Genomic DNA, 16,553 nt, shown 5'->3' on the forward strand with positions numbered 1-16,553 from the left:
TACCCCCTCTAAGAGCTACCTCCAAACATGTCAGCCCAGGAGAGAGCTGGACCTGCCTCTTAAAGGGAGAATTGCATTTCTCTCCTCTCGTACCTCCCCAGAGAAATGACTCTCACGTTATAGCTTCTAAGGATTATCCACCTGGATGGAGACATGCTTCTATTTTCTGCTCACAGGCATCATTTTCGAAAGGGCCAGTCTGACACCAGCACGAGTATTATGGAGACAGTTTCAACAAGGATACAAGCTGGTGTCCTTGGAGGGCTGGCTTACTCAGAACCCGGCTTGGAAACGGCCTCCAGAAGAACCTGTGGGAACCAAGGGACCCTGGGTTCCCAGATCCAGTGACCAAGGAAAAAAAATCAATCCTCTTAACAAAGGGATGCTGTTTGCTCTTTGTGGTGGTCCTGCCTCTTGTGTTCAGCATAAAAGAGACTGCAGCCATATTTGCTATGTCAAGGGCAACAGCGCTTTTATCTTGGGGAACAGGCAACTCTTTGAGATGTAAACATGTTCAAGATGAAGATAATTAGACTATTTCTCGTGTTTTAGAGTCTCCATTTCACAGACATAAAAACAGAGGCCCAGAGAGGCTAAATAAGTTGTTTATCACAACTCTGCACACCCTGGGAGTGAGTGAGTGGCCCTCAAATTCCTCCTTGGTTGAGATTTTGAGATTTATTTTGGGCCTTTAAGTGGATATGGAGGCCACTGGCTGGTAAAACATCTTTTTTTAAAGGCTTAACTGTTACAAGAAGGAATTTGATTTTAACTCAGACTACACTATCTTAACAACAAAACAACAAAGTAGGATCACAAAGAAAGTTCCCGTTACCTGTGTGTGGAGCAGTGATCCTCAAACTCTGTAGCCTGTCTTCAAATCACCTCAAGGGCTTGTGAAAACACACATTGCCGAGTCCCGGCCTCTGAATTTCTGAGTCTGGACGTCTCAGGTGTGGACCTGGAGTTTGCAGATCTAACGTGCTCCCAGACCACGTAGCGGCTGCTGGTCCGAGGGCCACACTGGGGGGAACCACTGCAGGAAAAGCTACTGCATCGACCAGCCTCTCCTTCAGAACTGAAGGATTTATCCTCTCTCAGGGAATTGCCCTCAGCTGTGCAGAGCCGTCTTGCCCAAGGTCACAGCCCCACGCCTGTGGCTCACCTGTATCTAATAATTGGTTGATGCTGGGCTAAGGCGATGGGTCTGATGATTGATCGCCCATTGTTACAGCTTCACAGCTTTCCCTAAGGTTGTATCACAGCTCAGCTTCTCCCTCTGCTCACTGCTGTTAATTCCAGACCACTTCCCAATACACTTCCTTGCGAGAATCCCTAACTGCTTCCCAGGGGATGCAACACTCGGAGTCCCTTAAAGTCACCTCCTTGGCAAGACCACCCCTGACCATCCCCCTCTTCCTTACTGATTGGTTATCTTCGTAGAATTCAATACTCTGACACTCTGCATTATAGATTTACCTAATGCTACCGTTTGACCGTCTTTCCCACTAGACTCTAAGGTCTTTGAGGGCAGGGACCCGTCTCTTTTGTTCACTGTAACACCTGCAGGGCCACAAGCAGGGCCTGGCTTAAGATAGGCACTTGGTAACTCTCCTATGGGGTCCGTTTTATTGGAGAGGATTTCACATTCAACACCTTCTACTGGAGTTCTAAAGCCCTAGCTCAGTGCTTTCAGGGGGCTGCAATTCTTGGATGGGAGGAGACACTGGGATTCCTGTTCCAAAGAGAGAGAACTCAGCCATGCCTAATACATGCGCTTTGAGAAGAGGATGTCTATTGTCTACTGATGCTTGAGAAGAGCGTCTCAGTCTTCCTAGAATACAGCTGCTTTTTTCTTTCTTGGGGAGTTATTTTAAGATGGCAGACGCTGGCGACTCTCTCTGCACCCCCCCACCCTGCACCCTAGCATCCCTCCGGCAGGCCTGCCCCTCAGCTTTGAGGCTGGTTCCCCTTGGTGACCCATAGCCAGGGCCTGTCACCCACAGGCATGGAACCCTTCCCGGTCCGCTCAGCGCTGAGTGAGGTCTGAAGGAGGCAACAGAGAAGCCCTTTGATCTGACGATGAAAAAGCAAAGGCTGCAAAATGCTAAAAGTAGTCCATGGAGCTCTTCCTCCCCGGAGAGCCCAGGGTGCGGTTTCCCAGGGGAATACAGATAACGGAATGAGGGAGGCACCCGCCCAGGGCCTGCCGAGGCAGAGGGCCCAGCAGCCCGAGGATGAGTCAAGTGCATCCAAACAGAAGCTGAAAAATAAGTTGGCAAAGCACTTAATGGCGTGCTTATCACGCTGAATAATTCAGCAGGCTGACTGCGCTGGGAGTCGGTTCACACTTAATGGAGTATTTCCTGTAAATATTATTTTCTCTTCCTGTTTCATCATCTCATCCAGTTCAAAAATCTTTACTAATCTGGGGAGGTGACAGGAATGCATCAATTCTCTGAGCTAATGCCCCCAGTTCTGAAATACTCTTAGGAACCACAGGAAGCTACATTGGCTGCTCTGGGGAAAGGGGCGACCATCTACTCTGGCTCCTTCTCCTAATGCCTCAGAGGGGAGCCCTCTGTGCTCGTAATTGTGCACCTAAGTGGACATAAAAGCGCTCCTAATTGCACATCAAATAAATAAGTAAATGCTGTCTGCTGAGTACGTAACAAAGACCAGCACTGCCATCCTTCCCCCCATGGAGAGATTTCATTAAATATAGGCTGGCGAATGGGCTGCAGCTGTAGATGATGATTTACAGATATTCAATACGCCTTCTAGGGAGGTTTTTTTGGAGTTACGTGTTTCACACCGTTCGTTCTTGAATGCGTACATTCTCTGACACAGCCTGCAGGACGGATCTTTATCCTAACTCTTCCTGGCACCCCATTCGGAAAGCGTTTTCTGTTGTAAATGATAATGTTTTCTCATGATTCGATGGCTGGTCTGGCCACAGGTCTGGAAAGTGCACATTCCAGCAGGCGGACAGAGAAAGCCGCTCAGCTTGGCACTGCTGGGGGTTGAGTCTTGAGTGTGGGAGAGGCTAATCGCCCAAAGTCTTTGCTCCTGGTGCCACAAAGAAGAGGCAGATTGTCCCAGAGATCAGAGCTTTCGGACGTTCCCAGGCTCTGATCTAAGGAATGCAAGGTCCTCCTCTAAAAGAGGGAGCCCTTTGTGATCGATTACCTCCCGCTTTATCTATCTCTGCCCCACCTGATCCCGGTTCTGCAGGAGTTAATAAGCAACGCCTTTTCAGTACATATCATTTGATTTTCACTCAAATGTTCTCGGGGAAGAAGAAACACTCTTGCTTGTACTAACACAACGATCTGAGACCGATGGCGCAGCTGATCCGCGGCGTCCCCACGGACGGTCACTTTATGTAGCTGGCATTTGCTCTGCTTTGACGCGTGGGTGTCTTTCGTTGGCCATAAATGCAACCTAAGACGAAGCTTGGGATTTACTTCAAGTTCCCACATGCTGGTCTGACAACGTTTCATGATTCCCTGAAGCCAACAGGACAAAGGACCTCTCACCTGTGAAGAGCTCCGTTCCTACACACGCAAACACACGCTAAAAGGGAATGTGATACCCAGGTGAAAACAGGGTAAGATCATCTATGTAGCTGCAAGGTTTTTCTTTCTTCTTTTCACCACTGTGACCCTCTTTGCACGTTTCTCACCATTGTTAAACCCAGACAGTTAGACATGTAAATACCGCCATTCCTGTACTCTTGACACCTCACTCACAAACGGTGCCTAAAATTATCACCCCAGAGTCATGGGGAAGAAGAGAGGCATGTTTTGCAGTGTGATCAGTATTTTAGTAGGAACAAGAGAGCAGAAGTGGGGAGGCAGGCAGAGTGAGAGGGAAACCATCACTGAGTGAAGGAGGGAAATAGGAGGATTTAGTGAGAGTTGATAGGAGGAGAGTTAATAACTTACAAAAATTCTGCAATCTGTCCTTGGACACCGTTTGGGATTCTGTCTGATCTTTTAAAAGAGCTCATCTACACAAGCAAGGGCCACTATCCTGGGGTATGTGCACGTACTGTATATTTTAACTGTTTTTAGCCCTGTGTGTGGGATTTTTAGGGATTTGGGGGGCTATTCTTGCACACATCATTCCGAAATACTTCTGAAATTGGCCTTGAGCTTCTGAACATACACAAAAGCCAAAACACCCTCTTTGGGTGTCCACACGTGTCTCGCTGTTCCTGACACACGTGCCCTGAGAGCAAAGAAGCTGGTTTTTTTTGTTTTTTCCTCTAACATCAGCAGCTTGCCTTTTTGGGCTATGCTTCTGCAAGGCCAGGCATCGGTTTAGAAGATCCAGGTAGCAGATAGGGGTGCGTGTTGGGGAGCGGCCTAGAATGTTCTCCCTACTCCACGGGTGAGGGACCCTGTGCTTTACTCCATCTCCCCCAAAGCCCCCAGGGCTTCAGAGTGAGGATTAAGCAATTTAGGGTAGACTCTGCCACCAGAGTGGCAAACTGCACCCCAACCGGGGAACTTGGAACAGCGACGGCGCCGCCCATTTCTGGACAGTCTTCAGCTACCCACCCCTCCTTTTCTGGTGGTCCACGTGGAAGAACTTGAGTGCATTCTCATAGGAGGCTGCTGAGTGCCGCTTGCTGTGTGCCTTATTTGCTGATGCTCTTGTAGCTGTGGAGGCCAGACAATACCTCCAGGCCCCCCGACGGCAAGGGAGCAGCTCACCCCGCCCCTGCCTCTACTTGAATGTTGGCTCTTAGCATGGTGGTACCATGTGACACAGCTGCTGTAACTGGGTCAGAGTGTCAGGGAGGCCTGTGCCTGGGCTGGAGGTGCAGCTGTTGCTACAAAAGGGCCTTCAGGTGCCCAGAACTGGGCGTCACTCCCAGTTTCCCGAGCATTGCCGGGGTTCCGGGTGCCAGGCTCTGCCTGGCCCCTTTTGCAAGGGTGTGGTGTCGCCTGGAGGGTCACCCATCACTGGGGGCCGGCCCGGACTTGAGCCCTGTGTCCAACTCCTGGAGTGCAGAGGCCCTGCCGGACACACCTGCTGCGCCTGGCTGACCCTCCCCGAGTCCGAGTCCGGAAAGGAGGCCCGCGGCGGTGGTTCTCAACTCTGGCCGCACATCGGAATCAGCTGGGAGGCTTTCTAAACGGTCAGCGGCCGGGTCAGAGATGGAGGAGGGTGGGACCAGGGGAGACTGGGGCATCTCTTCATCCTGACAGTTTCACGTGAGTTTCTGATTTTTAGCTGAAGACAGACTGGGGCACGCGTATGTGGATGTGCACCAGGGGTCACTACCATGTGCCTGCGTCTCTTTAGGTTCACAGGTCCGGAGCCAGGGAGCGTGCCCTGTGCACTCAGGGACTCACAGGTGCCTTACACGAAACAGGGACGGCCTTTTTATGAAGGTGATGACACTGGCTGTGAGCAGAAAGAACAGACACCCTGCATCCTTCCCCCTGCAGCTGGGACCCCTTACCTACGGTTCAGATTAAGTCTTTAGGGCCCATGGCAGGTCTCAGCAGAGGTGGATACCCCTTGGGCTAATGAAACTTTGGGTCTCTTCCCCTCGTGGGTCCCTCCCCTCCCCTCCCCTCCCTCCGTCCTTCCTTCCTTCCTTTATTCTGCGCCAGGCGGCTTGTGGGATCTTAGTACCCCGACCAGGGATTGAACCCCAGCCCTCGGCAGTGAAAGCTGTATGTCCTAACCACTGGACCACCAGGGAATTCCCATCATAGGCTTTTCAAAGGCCCGTTCTTAATTTTATATGTAGACGGCACATTCATTTCCTAAAGACGGCTCCCCAAGTTACAGAAGGGTTAGGGTGTCCCGGTCCCAGCCCTGCCCTTCTGCCTCACAGGGAATGTCACGATGGGGAACTGAAATCCACTCACAGCTACTGTAATTTTTCCAGTGTGCCGAGTGCCTCTCCCGTTCCTCTCTCTGTTCAGTCTCTGGTTCGAAATTCTTGATACTGTCGAGCTCCAACTGAATACCCACTGCCTATTTGCCACCACTCCCTGGACGTCCCATCAGCCCAAAACTCGGCATGTCCTAAACTGAACTTCTCTCCCCTTCTCTTATATCCCAGGCTTTGGTCAATCAGGAAGTTGTTGTAGATTCTCCTGCTGCTCCAACTTCCACCCTGTTGCTTCCCGCCATTGTTCAGTCACATCACCTTCTAGACATCTCACTTCCAAGTCCCCTTCTCTATCCCCGGTACGGACAGCCACCCCCGAGCCATGCCACCAGCTCTGGCCTACACTAATGTAACGATGTCCCGGTTTGCAAGTCTTGCCCTGTATCACTCCACTCATCCTCCGCCAGGTACCAGAACGATGTTTCTCTGACTACGAAGGTCTGATGTGGTCACGCCTCTGTCTCGAAGATGAAATCCTCATAGCAAACCCTGAGGATTCTGTTTGCTGGGGCCCCATCAGCCTGCTCTCTGGCTCCTCTCCCAGGACGTCCAGCCCCAGCGGTGCTGTGTGCTTCTCCATCACGCCGCGCTGTTCTCCTTCACGGTGCCTGCGTGCACACCTGTGTGCCCCCTCACCCCGTTAGTCCATCTGCAAAACCTCTGTCCACCTTTAACACTCAGCTCCTACTTTGCTGTCTGTGAAGACGTTTCTCCTTAAGCCCAGCTGATGACCCTCTCCTTTAATTCACCACCAACCCTCACACAGGCCTCTCTTATCTGTAAGATGCAATCACCACACCCCTGTCCCTGATACCCTGTGCAGGTCCTGAAGACCTGATGTGTGTCTTAATTATCTCAGCACCTGGTGGTCTGCCTTGCATATAACAGGTATGCAATAAACATTTTCGAATGAATGACTAATGACTCTGATGGCTTGGTTGTCTCTCAATTAGCAATAGACTTGAGAATCCCAACTACTTCCTTAGAGGTCACAGAAGCGTGCGTTATTTTAAAGAGCAACTCAGTTTGAATAGAGGCAATATCGGAATAAATGTGTTGACCTTTTAACATTTTTAATCCGCTGACCTGCATAAATTCAACCAGTGAGAGTCAATTCTCTTATTCAAAGGCTGATTAGTCACATGTTGCACTTCCTACTTTTCCATATTTTGAAGTCCGTTTTGGAGACTGACAAGAATAGTTACCATTTATTAAGCCCTTGCGCTGTGTCACACCCTGCGTTTTGCATAAATCACATACATCAAGCGCTACCTCATTACCTCTAAAATCTTCATTAGCACCTCAATTAGAGAAACAAAGCGAGCTTAAACATATTAACAAATGAAACTGAACACATACCGATACGTGTAAGCACGTTTTTCAAAAACATTCAGAGGGAGAGAAGAATTCAACTGTGGGATTTTAATGAACTCCACTGTAGACCCCAATCGTCCAAGCTGGCCTTGGTCTCCACCAGTGTGGGCAACCAAGAGCTGGATACATTGTAACCAGGACTGGGTTAAACGATCCAGGAGTATCCTTGGCTCTTGCAGCAGAAAACAATGGCCAAGCAAGTTGGAGAGGGGACAGTGGATGTAAGAAGAAGGAAGGAGTAAAGAGAGAAGAAAAAGCACAGAAACTTACAAAGGTCATAAGGGAAAGAGGCAGAGAGCGTGGAAGAAGTACAGACCCAGTGACTGAGAAAAACAAAGAGGGAGAAAATAAGAACGCAGAGTCCGAATCACGTCCTACAGCAGGAAACTGGAGGGGTTTTGGAAACAGTCACGAAACAATGGTCCCCGAAACAGCCAGATTCCTACTGAACTGTCCCCAAGGAAGAATCCCTCCATCATATGCTCAAGATCTTCTCACAGAACTTAACTGACTGATCAACTGAGTGAAAATCCTCCTCGACACAGGGCCATTTTTTTTTTCTATCAATTTACTAAAGAAACTGGCTGAAGGCAGATGTTAACTGGATAGACTACAATAAGCTCGGATATGTAGTGTGGATTTCAATCCTGTTCGTGGATAAAGAAGCTTGGAAGGCATTATGCAATAACATAATGAACCTATATTGCTCTCTCCCTCCAAAAGCAAGTGTGGTTTTGATAAACTTTTAATATGTATTTCAGGGTCTGAACCACATACCGTCTCCCCATTTTTCTCTGCCGGAGGAGTTGAATGACAGCTCTCACCTCAGAGATATTTTTCCATTATAATTTTTCAATTTGTTCTGGTCTAAAAAATGTGTGGAAACGAAAACAGAGAAAATTCAAGCCCTGTGTCCTCTTCAAACATTCTGTTTTGGCTTCACTGTGAGTTTGCAGACTCCTTTCTGCTTCCCTTTCTTTTTTGGCAAATGACCTTATTTCTTCCAGATTTCTGATCACTTCTAATATGCCAGAAAATATCTACTGGATTCGGCCTCTTTTTGGCCTATTCTTTTAGTTCCCCTCGTCCAAAAAACAAGAAACAGAAAAACAAAAACAAACCTTTGGGAAAACTCAGATTAGCCTTGGGATACAAGAGACATGCTCCCCCATGTTCTCAAGCCCACAGCACCCCAGGAAATGAAGGAACAGGACAGCCTCTCAAAGCCCTCTGGTCCATCTGCCCTGGGTGAGCTGATCTAGTCTTCTTACCTTAAATAATTTTAACAGCTTCCATTTCCTTAGTGATGGGGAGGAAAAATACTTCCCCAGGGAACACAGGCTGGATGACTGCGGAGGAGTTTGCATACACCCAAAATGAGCAGGAGACCGGGGGGCCCAGAGGCCCTGAGGCTGCACGGGGTAACATTTTTCGTCACTTCTCTGCCTGTGTCTCCCTCCACCTGAGTGCCATCCTCCCACAAAGGAGAGCACGCTTACCTTCCTGGGCTTGACTTTATCGTGGTAGTCATACTGGAAGATGCCTTTGTAGCTCAGTCCCAGCCACCACGGTATCCCCTGCTTGTCCTAGAACATCAAAAGGAGTACGGGTAAGCATGGGACCAGACAAGAGAGAAAGGAACCAAGAGATCTCCTGGTTCACCTGAAGACAAAGGGAAATGCAAATTCCTTGAAGTGGACGGAGCCCACCTCGCTGTGCCTTACGTTAACGGGTGTGCCCTGTCATCAAAGGATGCTTAGTAAAGTGACTTAGTAAGTGCCCTGGGTTGGGGACCCAGCTCTGCTCCTAACCAGCTGGGGTCCTTTCCCCGTTTCTGAGTAAGAAGCAGACGCCTTGTTCTTTGTTCTCTTTCTAAGACTTTAGGTTTTCAGAGCTGGGCCCCTCACCTACCAACAGGGAAAATCTGAGAGATGCTGAACATTCTGACAGAACGACCTTCTGGGCCGAGAAACTGTCATCGACTGTCAGAGCTGGAAGGAACCATAGAGACTATGGAAGCTGACTCCTCTGAAAATTTTGTCTTAAAACATTTTATTTTTTTTTAGAGCACTTTTAGGTTCACAGCAAAATTGAGAGGAAGGTACAGGAGTTTCCCATGTACTCCCATCCCTACACATGTGTAGCCTCCCCCGTGAAGAACATCCTGCACCAGAGTGGTACCTGTGTTGCCAATGAGGAACCTACGCTCACCCGTCCTAACCACCCAAAGTCCATAGTTTACCTTAGGGTCCACTCTTGCGGGTGTACGTTCTATGCGTTTGGACAAACGTATAAGGGCACGTATCCATCACACACGTAGTGTCACACAGAGTATTTTCATGGCCCTAAAAACCCTCTGTGCTCTGCCTATACATCCCAGCTTCTGGCAACCACTTTCGCCTTTTCCAGGATGTCATATAGTTGGAATATCCAATACGCAGCCTTTCCAGACTGGCTTCTTTCACTTAGTAATACGCATTCAAGACTCCTCTAATTTTATTTTATTTTTAAATTTTGTAGCTCATACACGCATATTGATTTTATTCCTACCAGAACAGTGGAAATGCTCTCAAAACTAGCTCGTTTTCTATATCACTGTTTTCCCCTATCTGAATAAATTTATTTATTTTAAAAGTTTTATTGGAGTACAGTTGATTTACAATGTTGTGTTAGTTTTCGGGGTACAGCAAAGTGAATCAGTTATACATATACATATATCCACTTTTTTTTTTTGTAGCTTCTTTTCCCATATAGGCCGTTACAGAGGATTGAGCAGAGTTCCCTGTGCTATACAGCAGGTTCTTATCAAGGACTCCTCTGATTTAATAGACAAAGGAATCATGCAAAGGTTGCGTCCTGCTCTACTCAAGACCCTCCCCTTCCCCCCAGCAGGCCAATGGCAGTGCAGGGTAGGCAGGTGCTCATAAGGTGTGCGTCCTATTCACCTCATGAAGACAGTGGCTATCTGGCAGGACTGGGGTAGCAAAATCGAAGCTTAGACACTCTGGGAACTGAATTAAAAACACTAACACCATCTTTATTCCTCTAACAGAGACCTCTGGCTCCCCAGATTGTAAGTTGTAAATCTACATTCAAGACTGTTAATTAGAAGCTCCCAAATGCTAGGCATTGACAGTGGGCATATCAAACAGCCTTTCCCTGGATTTGTCCTAATTGCCACATGCGTGAATGATCTAACATACCCCATGGTGGATGTCTTGAAAACTCACAGTTGGCTTCAGCATTTTCAAATATATGCGGGGCAAGAGTTAGTTCAAGGTAAGCACCAAGGTAAAGGGCAGAAGAAATACATTTTGAATTTTTAGGAAAGTTTCTGAATTTCTTTAAAGGTATAAAACCCCTGTCTCTGGAAAGCGCCCGGGTGACTGCAATGGTTTCAGAGAACAGGACAAGAGGAGAGATGAAGGCGACTGCAATTGCAGTTTGTCGAGGTAAGAGCTCTCATCACACCATGAGATGCGGCATTGTGAAATTTACAAGGCCACCAAACAGTGAGTCTCGATATAGTTAATTAGGCTCTTTCTCCAAATAGATAGGAGAGCAATCACTCACGTCTGGAGAATCCAAAAGCCAAACACACAGGCACACTTGGCACTTGGAAAATCACAAGGTCTGCTTCTGGCCTCTAACAAGCTGCAAAAGAGTCTATTTCTAAGGTTTGATTGGAAGGCAGAAAGCATGCATATCAGAGGTTGCCCTTCTGTCAAGTTTTAGGGCTGAGGAGGAAATGGAACGCAGGTTTAAGCAAGTAAAAGACCAGATGAGGTTTTATCTCAAAGCCTTCCCATCTGGCTGTCTCAAGCCATCTCAACAGTCTTCCAGCATCTAGAAAACTTCCGTGGGGTAGCTGGAGAAGCCAATTTCATAATCTTTTTTTTTTTTTTTTTTTTTGCGGTATGCGGGCCTGTCACCGCTGTGGCCTCTCCCGTTGCGGAGCACAGGCTCCGGACGCGCAGGCTCAGCGGCCATGGCTCACGGGCGCAGCCGCTCCACAGCACGTGGGATCTTCCCGGACAGGGGCACAAATCCATGTTCCCTGCATCGGCAGGCGGACTCTCAACCACTGCGCCACCAGGGGAGCCCTCATAATCTCTACTTTAATTATGAGCGACGGAGGTGAGGTCAAGCTAAGAACAAACAGCCAATCAGAGAATGGAATGGAGTCGGGGATTCTCGCGTTCCTGGCTCCCATTCCCGAATGCAGACCCCTTTGCTAAACATCACCGTCGAATAGCTCCACAACTCAGGGAAAGACTCACAGTTTGATTTCTGTGACACGCCTCTTGTAATAATGTCAGGACTACTGCTGGACCCTTCTGTTTCCTTTTTGGTAGCAAGATGGCAGAATGGACACGGGCTCCAAACTCTCACTAGCAGTGTAAGAGTTGAACCCTGGCAGCCAGAAAGGGGGATTTTGAGCCTCTTTTCATGATCAATTCCATTTCCTTTTGGGGAGCTGACTGCCCACTGGCTTCAGTGGCCACATCCCAGGACACAGCCAGCTGTACTGGGGGGGGGGTAAGTCTTTTTAGAGGATCCATCCTTCTCATGTGGGACAGAAGATAGCCCAGGAGGCCAGGTCACACTTCTCATGACAGACGATAGCTTAGGCTTAAGCAGGGCAGGGATGGCTGCGATGCTTCTAGGAGGTCTGTGCATCATGCTGAAGAGGGATGAATAGCTTCCATTGGTGGGAAGCGTGTTGGAAGGACATCAGGAAGAACTGAACCACTGCAGGCTCTGAGAGATCTTGGGCTGAGCTGCTGGGTGGGACTGGAGTCCCCGTACATGCCTCATAACGGAGCTCCACAAATATCATTCTGCCACTTGTTCCCATCACGGAAATGTGTACATCCAACTACTCAATTCAATTCTCAATAATGGTACTTGGTAAATATTTACTGGGTATCTACTAAGTGCCAGGCACTCCACTGGGTTCTGGGGAAATATAACAGAGTGCAACAGTCTTTGCCATCAAAAGGCTGCAGTTTAGAGGAAGATACGGGCCATTACGTTAAAATGCGTACCAAGGACGCGCAAAGCACCGTGCAAACTGCCGTGGGCGACACAACAATGAATGAAACACGGTGTTATGTTCTGGTCTAAAGGAATTAAAGATATAGTCAGGGGCTTCCCTGGTGGCACAGTGGTTAATAATCCGTCTGCCAATGCGGGGGACACGGGTTCGAGCCCTGGTCCGGGAAGATCCCACATGCCGCAGAGCAACTAAGCCCGTGCACCACAACTACTGAGCCCGTGCGCCACAACTACTGAAGCCTGCGCGCCTAGAGCCCGTGCTCTGCAACAAGAGAAGCCACCGCAATGAGAAGCCCGCGCACCGCAACAAAGAGTAGCCCCCGCTCGCCGCAACTAGAGAAAGCCCGCGCGCAGCAACGAAGACCCAACGCAGCCAAAACTAAATGAATTAAAAATAAATAAATAAATAAAACTCCACCTGAAAATATTTAAAAAAATATATATATAGTTGGGTGGAAACACGGGGTAGGAAACTGGTGGAAGAGCATGGAATCTCGGGTTGGTTGGTGGGACTGTCTTGAGTTCAGAAGTGTTTTCTGCTCTTTTTGTCTGGACTTTGGGCAATGACTTTGATAAACTTCACATTGGGGTAAACGAAGGAAAGGAAGTTATCCTTTCTCAGGATAGAAAAGGGTGCGTGAGGACATCATTACCTATTATTTCGAAGAGGAGATCCCAGTCTGGGACATTATGGATAAAACGCAAGAGAATTTAGAAGGGGGCCTGTGTTACGTTGGACTTACTCCTTCTTTAAGAAGACAGAGCCTGTTGATTTGTCAGCCCCTATAGTCCCACTTCTCCTATTAAGTTGCCTATGTGGCATTTGACCACCAAGAAAAACACTGTTGATTCTGCTTAAAGTTTTTGTTCTTTGTGCTTAGATGGAATTTTCCTGAGAGGCTCTGCAGTCCCGATCTCCAGTATTCTTCTGAGAATGAAGAAGTAGGCATTTACCACACCCACTCCACAAAAAGGCAAGTGAGTTTTGCAGAGAACCCAAATCAAGTCTCACTACACTGGGGTGGGGGGGGAAGTTCCATTGTCCCAACGCCCCCTAGCATGTGATCTTCCTGTCCAAGTCCTCCCCACTCCCCCCAAAATCTTCAGTAAGATTAAAAAGAAAAAAAAATGAGAACTTTTTTTTTAGGGCATGGTGGCAACTTTCACCAAATGAGTTCACTTACCTTCACTGCGTAATAGTGAACCCCGTAGGTTGGGAGAGACTCCACGATGCTCATGTAGCTGGGAAGACAACACAACACACACACCTGGTTATTCGGCAGAAGTGGAGTCGTACACATATTGGTGGGTGTGTGCACGTGATAAAGTTCTCAGAGTCATCATTTACGTGAAAGATACATGGAACCACCTGCCCCCAGAGCTATGTCTCTCCCAGCAGAACTGAACAGCCCTGACATACACTATGTGAACACACACATACGGCCTCAGCAGCACTGTGGGTTGGGGGGCACTTACTTGACGATGGCTTGGCCTCTGGTCTGGCCGTTCAGTTTCTTGTAGTGCTCGATGACCCGATCCTCGCTAGAACGAGAGGAAAGGAGTCTCTGTCTCAGTCCCCAGGGCGACGGCCCCGCTCCCCGCTCACAGAGAGATCTGTGAGCTCCAGCATCCTCATGAGAAACTCCAAGGAGCCAAGAGCTCCTGGAAAAATGATCTGTCCTGAAAGCAGCATGTCCGAACGCAGCCCAAGTGAGATGCCTAGGGCTAAGGATGTACCCAAAGCTTCTGCTTCCTCCTCAGAGGACTCGCATTCTCTTTGCCTTGGGCTTATCATCAGTAAAAGGAAAGCCCGGGCTTTGGGGGTTGGCTCCTCGTAAGAAACGAGACTGTGGGAGCAGAGGATGAAGTGGGGAGCGTGTGGGCCAGCAGGCAGGGACACGGGACAGGAGACAGGAAGAGGGCTACTGGCCGGAGGTGCGCGTGGACGCTCCGGCCGACCTCCCTCGGGTCCCTCTCCCCTTCCTCCTCTCTTGCATCCCGTCGGCACGGGGCCTCCGGGGTGGGGCGGGCAGGCGTGGACTCTGACAGGATGCCCACGGCCTCCCCACCCCGAGTTAGCAGGCAGGCTTGAGGGCGTCCAAGGAGGAGGGGAAAGTTCTGGAATCTGGGGCCGGTTAACACAGACCGTGAAGCAACAAAAGGCCCAGAGGCGCGCTGGCGAGATAAGAAGGAGGCAGAAATCAGAGGGGCACCCCGGTACCTTCTGAAACCTCAGTTCTAACACAGCAAGAGGCCAGCTCGCTCCTTGAGGGGCAATGCAGGCCACACCCTCCTGCGACGGGGCGGACGGTGGCAGGGGCCCCTCTGGGAAGCGACCCCGAGCCCTGCGGCCTTTGGAAGCTCAGGAGCAACCTTGGGAATCACATCCCACCTGCTGAGGGGTCAAGGCCAAAGGCCTGGCCTCTGGGACCGGGCCGCATGGCCTTCCACCTCACACCTCGGCCTCACGTTCCTCCCCGCTGGCCCGTGGACTCCATGACAAGGAGGCGACCCCAGGGACGAACACTCGAGACCTCCTTGGTTGACCTTTACGAGCTATTATTCATTTAGTACCTCGGAACTGATCGAAAGCCTTCTTTCACCCCCCCTCTTTCTTTGTCAGCGAGGCCACTTCTGGGGGGGGGGTCACACATTCTACGTGTTCATCATCTAGTACTCGGGGGTCATTAAGTTACCTTCTAGTTACTCTCCCAAGCTTCCACGAATCTCCCTTCACTTGAGTATTCTGAAATCTGACGCACGTAAGGCCGGCCCCTCACAGGAAAGTGTCTTCTCTAATGCCCCGGATGGGGGATGGCTGCCTAGGAGGGGCCTTGGTCTAGTTGAGGGTCGTGTCTATGGGGTCCGGGCACCTCTGTTCAGAAAGGGGCCGCCGCAGCCGTGTCTCTCCTTGGCTCCCACACACCACGGAAGTTCTATGCGGAGGGGGACAAAGCCCCCTCCTGACAGAGGATTCTCCAGAAGCGTCCTCTCTGGGGGCGACACCAGCCTCCCAGAGCATCAGAGTCGTGTCAGGCCGTTCTGGGGTTACCCTTCCAGCTTCCTCCCCAGACAGCCACTGAATCAACAGCTGGGTTGCCACACGACGTGGCATCTGGGGAGGTGGACTTCTAGGTCCGGGGTCCAGCCACGCAGCATAGCTACAGGCCTGCTTCCTTGGTACAGAGCTGCAAAGAGGGTCCCTGGCTCCCTGGGCTGAGGAGGGAAGACGGAACTTAACACAGGGCCGTGGCTGTGAACATGCGCACGGCGCGGGGACGAACGCCAGCCGTGTCAGCGACACCTGCTGGCCGCTGCTCAGCTGTTCACAAACGGACTGGTCCGAGCCTGGGGGTCTCACCGTGCCTGACAGCTGTGGGGATCGGTCGCCCTGCCTCGCCTGGTTTCTCCTGCTGTCTGAGACCCACCGCGAGGCCACAGTATCCTCCTTCTTCCTCGGCTTTTCCCACCTCTTCTGCCCCAGTGGAAACTCCATAGGCTGGCGTGTGACAAGAGCTGCCTGAGACCCACCCCAGCCCTAGCCCTGTTCCCGCCCCTCTCCAGGCTTTGACAGATGACTCACACACACCAACTACCCCAGATGCTTGGGGCGGACTAAACGGGATTATCCTCAGAGACCCATGAGGCAGAGGAAACGGGAGCCCAAAACACATTTGGAGGACATGGCGTTCCATGAAGGAAAAAGGCAAATGACCGAGGCTGACCGCGCCCCAGGCATGGGATGGCGGGTCCATCTCTGCAGACAAGGAGCCCTGAAACAAGGCGATGGCCACAGGGCTCCCTGTCTCGGAGGAGCCGTCGGCCCGTGAGGGGAAGATGTCCCTTCACACCTTGTATGGGCGGTACGAGTGGTCCCGCGTTTGCCATAGAGGCGCTCAAGAGAATCCAGGTCGGGGCCCTGATGCTGCCTTGGTCTGCGGCCCTGGGCACTTTGTGCCTCGGATGCCTCCCCGATAGAGAAATCACGTGGGGTGAGAAGTGCAAGCTTGTTGAGCGCTTGGGGGAAAGGAGCAGAAGGGATTATGATGTGATGACTCAGCATTATTATGCACCGTTCCCCTACTTCCTAACTGCACTCTGTGCCTTTTTATTTCCTCTCTTAATTACAGTCTGAATTTGGTTGATATGGTTAGTCCCATTTTAGAGATGGGAAATCGAGGCAGCAGAGAAGTCACATGAGCGT

At 50.2% G+C, this 16,553-nt stretch overlaps 1 protein-coding gene across 3 annotated transcripts in view; it reads right to left on the bottom strand.

Moving 5' to 3' along the window:
* The window catches only part of FRMD4A (FERM domain containing 4A), a 233,384-nt gene that overhangs the window by 76,590 nt on the left and 140,241 nt on the right, over window positions 1–16,553 (bottom strand). For all 3 annotated transcript variants that reach the window (XM_060006260.1, XM_060006259.1, XM_060006261.1), the window contains exons 9-11: window positions 13,826–13,891; window positions 13,534–13,591; window positions 8,791–8,877 (exon numbers count right to left, since the gene is read on the bottom strand). In XM_060006260.1, the coding sequence (XP_059862243.1) occupies window positions 8,791–8,877; window positions 13,534–13,591; window positions 13,826–13,891 (211 nt within the window). The remainder of the gene's footprint in view (window positions 1–8,790; window positions 8,878–13,533; window positions 13,592–13,825; window positions 13,892–16,553) is intronic.

This window comes from Delphinus delphis, chromosome 2 (genome assembly GCF_949987515.2).
Source record: "Delphinus delphis chromosome 2, mDelDel1.2, whole genome shotgun sequence".
Classification (NCBI taxonomy): Eukaryota; Metazoa; Chordata; class Mammalia; order Artiodactyla; family Delphinidae; genus Delphinus; species Delphinus delphis.